Raw genomic sequence first — 14408 nt, 5'->3', positions numbered from 1 at the left:
ATATACACATACATATACTTGTGTGTATGTTTGTATGTGTCTATATGTGTGTGTATAGCTTTGGTCACTGAGTGCAAGGGAAAAATAATAAAATATAGTCTATAAGTTATTAAACAGTAAAACATTAACGTTTTAAGAAGTACAGGTACATTGAGCACTACTGGAATGGTTTGGGTAAACTACATTTTAAAGACTGTGTAACACAACAGGTAAGTAACTAACAGCAGCTAAAATATATATGGATCATCTCTCGGTAGTAGATCCCTTTTGAAAGGCGCTACACGACGGCTGTGGTATAGAAATTACATTTTCTATGTGAGCGTTCAAATTTGTGCCTCTGGTAATGTGCCTTACCGGCATTTAAAGAAAATTAGTTTTGTGTCCTCTGCAGTGTTAAGAGAGAAAGGCTTTGGTTTGGGATAAAAGGAAAAAGGTGTAAAGAAAGGAAAGTTGCCTTTTTCTTTTATATAGTATAGAGATGTGTTCGCTGACGTTATGATCGCCTTTTGGGGACAGTCACGGTGGGTCTTGTGTAGACTGGTGAGACGTCCCCGCCATTAATCGGCTGTGATGGCACTGTCAGTCCTCCACTCGTGTGCGTGTCTTCATAATCCGAGGTGAGGACCTCATAATCGTATACGTGCAAAAGAAAGTGTGAATCGCCTTAATATTATTTTGCCGTGGTGTAGAAAAGGGGTCCGTGTTTGCACTTGTCTGGGCTATAGCGCGGGGAGGATGAAAAATTAAAAGTGCTCACTTTGACTTAAGGCAGAAGCGCAGTCAGCGTCTCAAAGGCCGGCACAGCTATGCGCGCTGGCTGCTGGACTGCTCGACTTTTGCAGGGCAGGAGACCACAGTTTTGCAGACACCGTTCATGATATCAAAAGTCTCAGCGCTCTTTGGAGGTCATATCATATATATATATATATATATATATATAAATACCCGCCTACCCGCTGCGGAAGAAGTAGTGTGTTAAAGAAGTAATGAAAAAGAAAAGGAAACATTTTAATAATAACGTAACATGATTGACATTGTCATGAGTGTTGCTGTCATATATATGCCTGCCTAAATAAGTCACCCTCGCTTTGCTCTTACTTTATTTACCGTTCATTTAATCATGGCTAATGGCGGAAAAATTATAAAATGGAAGGAGGATGGCTTTACCAAAACAATTATTGATGGCGAATCGATTATTCATAAAGCTTGAATTGGTGATCTGTTTTTCTGTGTTAACCTCATATTTTTCATACTTCTTCTCAAACTAAGGTGGTGCGAGGGTAAAATGAATCGGGATGCGCTGATCAAAGTAATCGGTGTATCAGGAAATCATGCATTGACAAAAGCTCCCCTTTGTAATGCAAAGTGTGATTAAATGCATTATTTTTTAACGCGTTATGGAGCACATGCATCGAAGCTTCTCAGCTGTGCTTGTGCTAAGAAAAGGAAAGATTTTAAAAATAACGTAACACGATTGTCAATGTAACCTTTTGTAAGTAGTGCCTGGAGGATTCAGTGTGGAGAAACTCTAGAGACAGCGTGTGTATTAACTTGTGGATTTTTCTGTGAGTATTTGGTGGCAGTCTGACGGTTGCTTGAAGACGGCGCGCTGGAGCTCAGCTCAGAGCGAAATGAGATGAATGGGAGGGGAGATGATGACGTGACTCCCCCACCCACCTTAACTGTCAATCCCCCACAAACACAGTCTCTCGGAATTTGCATAAGCACATCCCTTCACCTACAATTTTAACTTAGTTACAAAGTGATCAAAACTCTCGTTTATATCCTGCGTCCTCTCATTAAACTTGTATCCCGCATTACCTGTGGGCATGTGAAACGCCAGCGGTAGCCTGTCTATGAACTTAAGTTTAGGTTTACACCTTGCTTTCTTTCCGAGGTAGCAGCACTCATGAATATGGTAGTATATGTCACTCGCTTGCTTCTTATTGTTTCGCTGCCTTCTCAATTATATAATGCATGTTTTCTTAAGCGCTTTTTGGAGGTCTTCCTGGTTTTCTACGCACTGCGTTGATAGTCAGTTCACGTGATTACGTGGGAGGCGTGATGATGTCACACGAAACTCCGCCCCCGTCATTCCAGCTCAACTCCATTACAGTTAATGGAGAAAATACCTTCCAGTTATGACCATTAGGCGTAGAATTTCGAAATGAAACCTGCCCAACTTTTGTAAGTAAGCTGTAAGGAATGAGCCTGCCAAATTTCAGCCTTCTACCTACACGGGAAGTTGGAGAATTAGTGATGAGTGAGTGAGTGAGTGAGTGAGTGAGTGAGTGAGTGAGTGAGTGAGTGAGTGAGTGAGTGAGGGCTTTGCCTTTTATTAGTATAGATACTGTGTAAAAGAATTACACACCATGCACCATCAAGATTCATTTTGTGCTCTGATCTTTACATAAAAAATATAAATATATATTTCTTCAAAAGTAGGATGTTAAAGTATATTAAGCTCCTTGGTGGTAACCACAAGCATGACTTGGACTCAGAATTCTAGGGTTAAGCCAGTGTCAGACTTTGGGTGATGATTCACTTTACCATTTTAAGCCTGAATAACTCTCAGGAAATTATTCAGCTGCCATCTAGTTGATGTAATAACATCATAATGCAAGAAATCCTGAATATGTATATGTGTTCTGGCACTTTATGGTAACTCTGTGGTAACTATGGTAACCTATTAATGGCTGGGGTGAAGCATTCAGACAAAAACGGAAACAAAATGTTGTAAAGCTAGTTTTAGAACAAACTGAAACAGAACCATTGCTCAAATCAAGCAATATTTATGAAGATGTGAATTGGTCATCTGATTCTGACACAGACAGCGAAACTGACACCTGTTCAGTAGATTTTGACCTGACAAGTTTCAGTGATATTCATGTTTGGTTTCGGCCTCAAGCTACTACTGACAAACGTATACCTCCACATTGACCATTTATGGGTAACCCTGGCCTGTTGATCATGATTATATGGACTACTTATGATTTGTCAGTTATAGCCTAGTGGAGAAAAATAATTATTTAAGCAAACTGGTATGCTGAGCAGTATCGGAAAATTCACAGTAAACTGTTTCCTTGTTACAGCCGCTGGCAGTCTGTCACTGCTGGCAACTGGGTGTTTTTCAGTCTCCTGATGCTGCAGGGCATACTGTGCAAACCAGTCCACAGATTGTACGGATACACAAACTGGTTGCTGCAGACACCCATTTATGGCAAAGATATGAGTGAGTGTTGTTTTTCCCACATTACTTGATTACAGCTGAACACCAAAGGACGGGACAAATAAACAAAAACAAACAAAATACTAGAATGCACCAAACCGATGCTACCATTTGTGAAGCCATGATAGCTCACTTGAAGGACATCAGAACTCCCTTGTTGGACCACCTTCCATTTGCTTACCGAGAGAACCGGTCAGTGGATGATGCAGTCAACACAAGTCTGCACTATATCCTGCAATATCTTGACAACACAAGGACATATTCAAGGATTCTGGTTGTGGACTTCAGCTCTGCTTTCAACACAATAATCCTGGAGCTCCTCCACTCAAAACTGCCTCCCTGTCTCCACCTGTCAATGGATCACCATTTTCTTGCCCAATAGGAAACAGCAGGTGAATTTCACATCTAGCTATCATACAATCAACAGGTGTGCGTGTGCTCCCCAACACACTAATGACTGAACCTCTAAGGGCCCCTATTATCAAATATGCGGTTGACACAACCATTATTGGGCTCATAAGGAATGATGATGAGTCTGCATACAGATGGGAAGTTGAGCAGCTTACCAATCTGGAGGTAAGCACTGTCACAACTGTGGAGATGAAAGTTGATTTTAGGAGAGGTCCCACAATATTATCATCTCTTTCTATACTTAATACTGACTGCTGTGAAAGTTGTAGAAACCTTCATGTGTCTGGGATGTATAATCTCTCAGGACTTGAAATGGGAGACCAATGTACGATCTATCATAAAAAGGGCACAAACGCAAATGTACTTCCTGCGACAGCTGAGGAAGTGCAACCTTCCACAGGAGTTGTAGATTCAATTTTAACAGCAGTCATTGAGTCTGTCCTTAGCTCATCCATAACAGTGTGGTTTACATCAGTGACTAAACATGACAAAAACAGGCTATACTGAATAATCAGGTCTGCCCACGTTACTGGACCTGTATTATTCCAAAGTCATGAAATGGGCTAGGAAAATCATTACTGATCCCTCATACCCAGGCCACAATATTTTTGGACTTCTTCCATCGGCCAGGCGTTATAGATTAATATACACTGAAACAGACAGATATAAGAACAGTTTTTACCACAGGCCATTAAGCTAATAAATGGTTAGTTTCATCCCCCAGGCCTCCCAAAACTAATCACATATTGTTAATACTTTTTTCCCCCCCAGTATTTATTTTCAGCATTTCTTGCACTGAGTTGCACTGTGTAATTTGTAGGCATATATATACTTTTTTACATTCTCTGTATTGTGGTGTTTTTTTATCTTAGGTGTGTGATTAACTGTTGTGTGTAAGTCTATTATGTAATTTATAATTGGAGACTCACCAAAACCGGAGTCCTATTCCTTGTATACATGCATAGGCCAATAAATCTGATTCTGAATCATTACAAAATACCTGCATTTCACTAATAATGAAGATTATGATGAAGCCAATCACATAGCACCAAAACTGTACAGACTGTGGGTTATGTAACAGATGATCATCAAAAATATGCAAAAGGTGTATAACGTGGGAAAGTTCAGTTTTGATGGCGGATTACATTGCTAAGTTCAAACAACGCTATAATCGTATGCATAAATATGACATGACTCTTCCAGATCCCATATTAGCTTTCAAACTGTTTGATAGTGCTCGTCTATAAATTAAAGACAAATGGCTGGCTCTAACTCTGTGCTCAAGCCTAACTTCTGCCTCGATGAAGTCGGCGTTAAAGCGCATTTTCGGTGAGAAAACAGCAGTTGCCTGTGCTTCCACTGGGACATAAATGAAAAGTGATGGGACTTATTTTACAGATCAAAAACAAAATATGTTGTGATATCAGATGAACCGTTAAAAATTGCCATCACCTGGTTCAAATCCACTCGACAGTTTGGCAGAAAATTAAAGATTCATTGGGCTAATGACTGCATAAAAGTGAACAAGTGGAATTAACAGAGGGTAATGTAAATATGAATGACACTGAACAGTGCAATGTTATACTATATTCAAATTAATCTTCCTCTGATTCTGAGATTTGTGTTGTTGCATCTAGGAATCTGCAGTAATTGACACTGTGTGCACTCAAACTGCTTGTGGGGAAACGTGGCCTGATAATTTTATGAGTGAGCAAAGTCTGAATGAAGTGGACAATCTGAATGAACGACCAAGCTGTAGAGCTTTTAAATTTGGTGATGGAAAGATTGTGCAGGGAACTAAACAAAAAATAAATTTAAATTACAGCTAAAATTGGACACACCAGGTGCAACACCAAGACAGAAGTGATCCTCACAGATATTCCTTTGCTCTTAAGCAAAACATCTTTAAAGAGAGTTGGAGCTGTGCTTGACATTGGAAATGATAGAACAGCAATGTTTAAACAGCCATTTAAGCTTGAACAGACAACGTCTAAATATTATTGTATAAACATCCTAGATAAGGATAAGCAAATAGTAGTTCATGAAAGCTTCACAACCAGTTTGGTCATACTTCAGTTGATAAACTACAGAAACTGTTGTGCAGTTCTGGTAATAATGACAAAGAATGCATGTCTATTTTAAACAAAATTGTGAATACTTGTGAAACATGTTTGAAGTACAGCAAGCCTAAGTCTACCAACTTATATATTGGTTATTATATATTATAAATTATATTATAGGCTTGCCATTGGCCTCAAGATATATTCTTGTCTGTTCCTAACAAGATCTTGAATCAAATGTGTGATCATTTCACACATTTTAGTACAGGAAGTATTGTGACTTCAAAGAAACCTTCTGAAACTGTTTATTATTTTATCCACTAATATATAAGTATTCATAGACTAACACAAAAATATATGATGGAAATGGAGGGGAATTTAACAACAAAGAAATGAGAGACATGGCTGAAAAATGTAATATGGAAATAAAGACAACAGCAGCATACAGCCCATGGAGCAATTGGCTTTTAGAAAGACACAACCAAACAATGACAGAAACCCCTTTGAAGCTTAAAAAAGGTAATGCATGTGACTGTCAAACTGAATTAGACTGGACACTCAAGGTGAAGAAAACTATACATTGTGTACATTGCTATAGGCCATATCAACGTGTGTTTGGGCAAAACCAAACTTTGCCTTCGATACTAATTGACAAGCCACTAATCCTTGAAGGAACAACAATGAATGTTTGGGTTGGACAGCATGTTATAGCTTTGAATACAGCCAAATGTTCAGACAGAATACACAAAGCTCTTTGAAAACAGCTTCACCCTATAGATAAGTACAAAACTGGAGACAAAGTATACTATAAACAAGTGGACTGTGTAGAATGGAAAGGTCCTGAAGTTGTTATGGACAAGATAGTTTGGTAGTCTTTGTAAGACACTGTGGTATTTGTGTATGTGTACATCACATGTGTACACATGATGTGTACATCAAGATTAAGGAAGGAGAGTATTCAAGAAAAATGTAGTTTCTCCACAGGGCAGAATTCCACAGAAAATATCAAAGAAAATACAGAAAATGATTTGGTTAACAAAGACATTGAAATAGACGCCAATAATCAAAAAGGATATCAAAAGTGGCACAGAAAGTGTTAATGAAGAAACAGAGGATGTTCAGCGACCTTCAGTAAACTCAGTTTGCAATGAAACCAGTTCAAACTATCAAATACAATGACAGAGACAGTGGAGTCCAGCATAAAGCGGAAGTTCTTGGACAAACAGGAAATGCCAGAGAAAAATATGAAAATTGGTACAATTTACACTACACTGAGCCTAATGAGCTTGCTGGGATCTGAGACTCATCTGATATATCAAGAGTTTATGGTCTTAATATTAAACTAAAGGACGATATGCAGAGAAGTTTTTTTTTCCAAATGAAGATGTGCTTGAGATCAAAGATTTGTGTTTTGATACAGCTACACAAGAGGAATTCTGTAATTGGAAATACAGTTTTTGAAGAAATTCAATATCTAGGACAAAACTTTCTTTCACAAGATGGGCATGCACCTAGAAAGAGATACCAGCTGGAATAGTGCATAAAGCTTGTCTTGTGGCTAGAGGTTTTGAGGAATTTGGTAGGGATGAACTTCCAAAAGATTCACTAACATGTTCTTCTGAATCACTAAGATTGCTTCTAGCTGTCATTTGTCAGAAGCAATGGATTGTACTGTACATTTCATAGATATTAAACTTGTACTCTTGCAAGGAATAGAACTGTCTTGAGATATTTATATTCAGCCTCCAATTGAAGGTAAATGTAAGGGAAATTAAAAAATGTATTTATGGACTTGCAGATGCATCACTCTACTTTTACAACAAAGTGAATAAAAAACACAGGGGGGAATAATGTTACTAGTAGATCCTGCTGTTTTCTACTGGTCATATGAACATGGCAGTGTAAGTGGACTATGTGCTTCTCATGTTGATGACTTTATATGGGGGGGGTTGGCTCAAAAGACTTGGCAGAAACTGTAATTCTGTTTTTAAAACCTGTGTTTCAGATTGGACATGAAGAACATACTAATATTTGCTATGCTGGCAAACAAGGTGTTACACAATTACAGTAGGAAACATACAGAAAAAAACTCTGTCCTATTCCTATAGACTCCTCAAGAGCCCTGCAACGTGAAGAACCACTTACAAAGATAGAAACTAACCAGCTGAAATTAAAAATAGGTCAGCTTCTATGGGTTTCTCAACAAAGCAGGCCAGATGTGATGTTTGATGTCTGCAGCCTCTCATTTCCAACACAAGGTGTGCTACAGTACAAAGCATTCATGAAACAAACATGGCGGAAATTGAAATCTGTATATATCACACTGAAATTTCTACATTTAGGGTATGATGACTCTTTAAAAATGGTCCTGTTTAGTGATGCTTCTTTTGGAAATTTGGCTAATGGTGGTACCCAATTGGACAAAGGAGGTAAATTCTCACCACACTGTTGGCATTCTAAAAAGATAAGAGGGCTTGTTTGGAGCATTCTTGCAGGAGAATCACTTTCTTGCAACTCTGTTCACAGAATTATAAACTGCTCAAAAAAATTAAAGGAACACTTTGAAAACACATCAGATCTCAATGGGAAAAAGAAATCCTCCTGGATATCTATACTGATATAGACTGGCTAATGTGTTAGGAACAAAAGGATGCCACATCGTTTGATGGAAATGAAAATGATCAACCTACAGAGCCCTGAATTCAAAGACGCCCCAAAAATCAGAGTGAAAAAATTATGTGGCAGGCTAGTCCATTTTGCCAAAATTTAATTGCAGCAACTCAAAATTGTACGCAGCACTTTGTATGGCCCCTGTGTTCTTGTATACATGCCTGACAACATCGGTGCATGCTTCTAATGAGATGACAGATGGTGTTGTGGGGGATCTCCTCCCAGATCTATACCAGGGCATCACTGAGCTCCTGGACAGTCTGAGGTGCAACCTGGTGGCATTGGATGGACCAAAACATAATGTCCCAGAGGTGTTCTATTGGATTTAGGTCAGGAAAGTGTGGTGGCCAGTCAATGGTATCAATTCCTTCATCCTCCAGGAACTGCCTGCATACTCTCACCACATGAGGCCAGGAATTGTCGTGCACCAGGAGCCACTGTACCAGCACAGGGTCTGACAATGGGTCCAAGGATTTCATCCTGATACCTAATGGCAGCCAAGGTGCCTTTGTCAAGCCTGTAGCGGTCTGTGTGACCCTCCATGGATATGCCTCCCCAGACAATCATTAACCCACCACCAAACTGCTCATGCTGAATGATGTTACAGGCAGCATAATGTTCTCCATGGCTTCTCCAGACCCTTTCACTTCTGTCATGTGCTCAGGGTGAACCTGCTCTCATCTGTAAAAAGCACAGGGCACCAGTGGTGCATCTGCCAATTCTGGTATTCTATGGCGAATGCCAATCGAGCTGCATGCTGCTGGGCAGTGAGCTCAGGGCCCATTAGAGGACATGGGGCCCTTGGGTCACCCTCATGAAGTCTTTCTGGTTGTTTGGTCAGAGACATTCACACCAGTGGCCTGCTGGAGGTCATTTTGTAGGGCTCTGGCAGTGCTCATCCTGTTCCTCCTTGCCCAAAGGAGCAGATACTGGTCCTGCTGATGGGTTATGGACCTTCTATGGCCCTCTCCAGCTCTCCTAGAGTAACTGCTTGTCTCCTAGAATCTCCTCCATGCTCTTGAGACTGTGCAGGGAGACACAGCAAACCTTCTGGCAATGACACGTATTGATGTGCCATCCTGGAGAAGTTGGACTACCTGTGCAACCTCTGTAGGGTCCAGGTATCGCCTCATGCTACCAGTAGTGACACTGACTGTAGCCAAATGCAAAACTAGTGAAGAAACAGTCAGAAAAGATGAGGAGGGAAAAATGTCAGTGGCCTCCATCTGTTAAACCATTCCTGTTTTGGGGGTCATCTCATTGTTGCCCCTCTAGTGCATCTGTTGTTAATTTCATTAACACCACAGCAGCTGAAACTGCTTAACAAACCCCTCTGCTACTTAACTGACCAGATTAATATCCCATAAGTTTCATTGACTTTATGCTATACTCTTATTAAAAAGTGTTCCTTTAATTCTTTTGAGCAGTGTATAAAGGTGGTACACACATATACATTCTACCCTATTACATGTGTCACAGAAAGAAGATTGAATTTGGAGATCAATTCTGTAAAAACCTCTTACGCTCTGGTAGGATAGAACAAATACTTTGGTTAGAAAGGAAACGGTTGCCTGACTGCTTGACCAAAAAGGGTGCGTCCTGCCTTAATGCTTTTGAAAGTTTTCAGTGGCAGGATAAGGTGTTTAAATTAAAACAGAAATTACAAAACACAGAAGTATTTGAGGAAAAATTAAAGATATTGATATATAAATAAAATTGCCTTTTCACTCATTGAAGTTGTATGTCTTGGAAAAAGGTCAAATTGCACACTATTTAATTTAAAATTTCACTCCAATCTTAATATTTAAAAAGGAACTGATATTTACCTAAAAAATGACCTGTACAATATAAGAATTAAAGTTGGAAAACTTTAAAAGGATACATTTCAAACTCCATGCCTGAATAGAAGTAAAGTGGAAGATCAGAAATCTGCAGTAACTGCACCAGTTCCAGTACAGGTTTATAATAATGGAATACCTATATAATATAAACATGCAGGATTAAGAGAACATTTTTTGAATCTCAAAATGAAAGCACATTTGCTCACAAGGTCTAAAATATTAACAAAATGAATCCAGTTATGCAAAACATTGCATTTCTAAAAAGCTAAATAGATAGGTATTAAATTAAGTAGGTGAACTATGGACCAAACAAAAAAATACATCTCTGAAAAGGATATACCAGTATAGATCAAACTCTGTAACCTATTAACGTTTAAGGCAATAACAATATAATAATAATAAACATAACAATATCAAGTAAATGTTTTTTTAGTCTTTAATAAACTAATCTGTAATTCTGTAAAACAGTACTGATTAATATAATCCTTCAAAACTTTTCACATAATAGTTATGTTTCAATGACAATGGCCGATTATCAAATTTATAATTAAAATTTCTGAAAATAAAAGTATTACCTCATTGTAGTTTTTGTTTGAAGCCCGTACTGATAAATTGTCTGAGCCCTCTAAAGAAAACAAGCTGCTTGTAGGCATTCTATGGATCCTCTTCAAACTGAATCCTGAAAATCTTATGTCTGATGTAAACTACAGTACACAAAAATATCAGAAATGCTCAGTATATATTATCAGGAATTTGCATTAACAAAAATCCTGTAATTAAAAAATGCAGGATTTTCTGTTCAATTTAAATAATTAAATGGCTGGGACAAGCAAGTCACAGTAATAAGATTTGGACGCGAGCATCAGTAGGATTTATACCTAGGAACCAAGTAACCTGAACTATTCTATAACATTTCAGCAATTAGTTACCACTCTTATGCTGATCTTTCTGATCATAAAATAGGTCATTGCAATAGCTAATGGCAAACAGAATTCAATATTAATTGCAGAATTACAGCATTTTAGGGTTACTCTAGAGTGCCTCTTTCTCTTGCACAGTTTGGCTCAAAAACCAATCAGCACATCATCATCATCTCATAACACACTTAAGTTTTGAGTTTGGTATTTTTCCGTCCAGCCATTTTAGCTTTACACCATTCTCAGGAAACTGTGACACACAGACACATACTCATCATTGAGATATCGATATTTTTGGTATCAGAGGACCCTAAAATGTTGAAATCCGTCAAAAACTGTAAATCGAACTTTTTGACAAGTCTAAAGCTTTCCGCTCCTCTCCCATAGATGATAGGTTATGGTGGGGGAGGGCGCAAAGCAATAAAATGTACAGATGTGTGGATAAGTGACATTTCTTACTTTTTATTCATACGGCTTTGATCCTGGATTAAAGACTCTCACTCACAACTTTTTCTAAGTGATTTCTAAGTTAAATTATTAATTTGATCATTCATTAATTTCTTAATTCTGCCAATTCCAATATGGGTTAATGGGAAGATGGAGGCTCTCCCAACAGCACTAGTTTCAAGACAGGGCCCTATCTTGGATGGGGCTCAAGTCAACAGGGCATCCTCATTTACAGGTGCTTAATTTACAATGTCTAATAAAAATAACAAAAATTTATTTGGTATGTGGATATAAGGTAAATTACCAGGTAAAGAACAAACAGACATACTGTAGAGAAAATTTGGAAATGAACAAAGACACAATAATTGCTTCACCCTGAATTATCCATTCCAAACATCAGTATTTTTCTTCCTCGCATATTCAGAAATGTACTCATTAAATCTTGATAATCACCAAATAAATTCACAGGTTCAGCAAACTCCTTTATTGGTTATACTATAAATTACTTAAATTGTTTTTGTAAATAACACTACCTATGAAATACTAGTTACAGTGAGCAAATGATTAATTTTATCATGACGACTCAAGTTTACCACAAAATACTTACATTTACAGATAAAATAATTCATTTCAATACATAAAAACGTAGTCTATCACTTTCTGTGAAAGGTCTTGGAGATACTAAGCTAAGCATGTTAACTACTTTTACTTCTAATTTTCTTAGAAGTACATTTTATCCTCATTATGTTCATTTGTATGACATACAAACCTACAGCTTCAACAACAAATGTCTCTGAATATTTATAGAAGTATTAGAAAGATTTTTGACTTTAGGATTTGTAATGTGTAACTTACTTTATCATCTTTACAATCATACTTCTCAAGATTTTTTGCAGTACAATTACAAACTGGTACAAAATGCATAAGTATATGTAATTGAGAAACATTTTGAAAACTGAAAAAGGTTAAAATTCTTTTGAAGTGTTTTACATGTACCTTTTTCTGATGAATATGAATGCTTCCACGCCAGATTTCCTTCAAATCTAGGAAGCTTTCAAGACTACTAAGATCACAAAATTGAGCTGATAAATATGCAGCATGTCTCTGCCACCTAGGAACAAAATCAAAAATAAATTGTTTTACAAAGTATGCTTCAGTTCACACTAGGGAGTATATTAGCTTTTTCGCAAAGCAACACTATCTAGTGACATTTTACAACATATGAATTTTGAAAAATTCACGTTCTCATGGCAGTTTTCAGTTGAATTTTAAAGTTTTGGATGTCATGCAAAGAACTTTTTTTTATTTTAATTAAAAATTTAAAGCCCTAATTTTAAACATAATAAAGATTGTGAGTGACATGGTTAATGCTGCTACCTCATGGGTCACAGCCCCTGGGCTCAAAACCTGCACCAAATTCTTCTCAGTGTGATGTTTGAAAGTTCTTCCCGTATCTTCATGAATTATTTTCCTTCATATCCAAAGGTGTGCAGGTTAAGTTAATTAGAGGCTCTGAACTACTCGCGTGACAGTGAAAGTGTCTTGTCATGGACTGGCAACCTTTTTAGGGCTGCTTTCTGCCTTGGGTCATTGTGAACCAATGTATGACCACGTCACCCAATAAAAGATAAATTCAAACAAATTAGTAGAAATACAAACAACTGTTTGTCTCACAAATTTAGAGACACCGACTTGAAATTCAGATTAGATCAGTATAGATTAATTTGGATTATGACAGACAGATAGGTCAGACAGAACTTTATTTGATGCCCATTAGATATATATATGAATATACATACACAAACACATATGTCTGAACAGAGATAAGACTGACTAATAAGGAGTAAAATTAAAAAGAAAAAAAAAAATACTTCTGACTTGACAATTACAGCCAAACCAGTAGATCACTCATACTGCGATCAGTCAGTTCATGTGAGCTGCTCTCTTGTGTGATGTTGCGATGTCCACGAGACCCGGCACTTAAAAGTTTCTCGCTACAGCAATTTTAACTCCGTTACAAAGTGATCCAAATTCTCGTTTATACCTTGTGTCTTCTCATTAAACTTGTATCTTGCGAACAAAGTATTCGACGAAGGCATGACAAACGGCAGCGGGAGCGTGTCCATAAACTTAATTTAAACTTACGGTGCTTTGTTTCCGCAATAGCTGCACTTATACAAATACAAATACACACATACATATACATACACACAGATATATACACACAAATACAACAAGTTCGTTTATGTTTGGTGTGAGGTTCTGTGTTGTGGAGATTCTCAGGATGGACTGCGGGTGCTCATCAGTGAGGCGACTTCTGTGTGCCGTTTTGTTAGTCTTCATGACTGAGAAGAGCTTCCCACACAGATATGTGCTACCAAACATGCACAAGGTTCCAGCCGCATGTAGGCGGAGCTGGGGCATTTTTGCGGGAATGGAGTGAATAAACTGTGCGGGCCGTGCAGTATCGTACTTTGCCTTCAGTGTGCCATTACATTGCACCTCAATCACCTCCATCTGAATCTGCACAGGTGCAGTTTCCATATCGACAGCAAATGGGTTGCGAAACAACTGAAAATTCTTTTTTTGTTCTTCAAAGTCACCAAAGCGCCGTGCGAACTCAGTGCGCAGTGCGCTGAGTTTAGCAGCAAAGTGCGTTTTTGGGAACATCATTGTGCTGACTTGGTTCAACATTACTAGGCAAAAGGGAAAGTGGGGCAAGTTGCACTGGTGCATTTGTGTCTCCCATAAAAGTAGCTTCACTTGAAATCACTTTGTGATTTTGCGGTAAAACGTCTGCTGAAGTGTCAGATTCTTCTTTAACTCTTCTGCT

The 14408-nt window shown here is 38.1% G+C and overlaps 1 protein-coding gene across 1 annotated transcript in view; it reads right to left on the bottom strand.

The window, feature by feature from the left end:
* The window catches only part of LOC120515507 (MDM2 binding protein), a 135108-nt gene that overhangs the window by 90436 nt on the left and 30264 nt on the right, over positions 1 to 14408 (bottom strand). Inside the window, exons 7-9 of the mRNA XM_039736568.1 lie at positions 12572 to 12686; positions 10787 to 10915; positions 10253 to 10347 (exon numbers count right to left, since the gene is read on the bottom strand). Coding sequence (XP_039592502.1) covers positions 10253 to 10347; positions 10787 to 10915; positions 12572 to 12686 — 339 coding nt within the window. The remainder of the gene's footprint in view (positions 1 to 10252; positions 10348 to 10786; positions 10916 to 12571; positions 12687 to 14408) is intronic.

This window comes from Polypterus senegalus, chromosome 15 (genome assembly GCF_016835505.1).
Source record: "Polypterus senegalus isolate Bchr_013 chromosome 15, ASM1683550v1, whole genome shotgun sequence".
Lineage (NCBI taxonomy): Eukaryota > Metazoa > Chordata > Cladistia > Polypteriformes > Polypteridae > Polypterus > Polypterus senegalus.
Note: the sequence above shows the minus strand (reverse complement) of the source record. Positions and strands in the feature narration are given on the sequence as shown.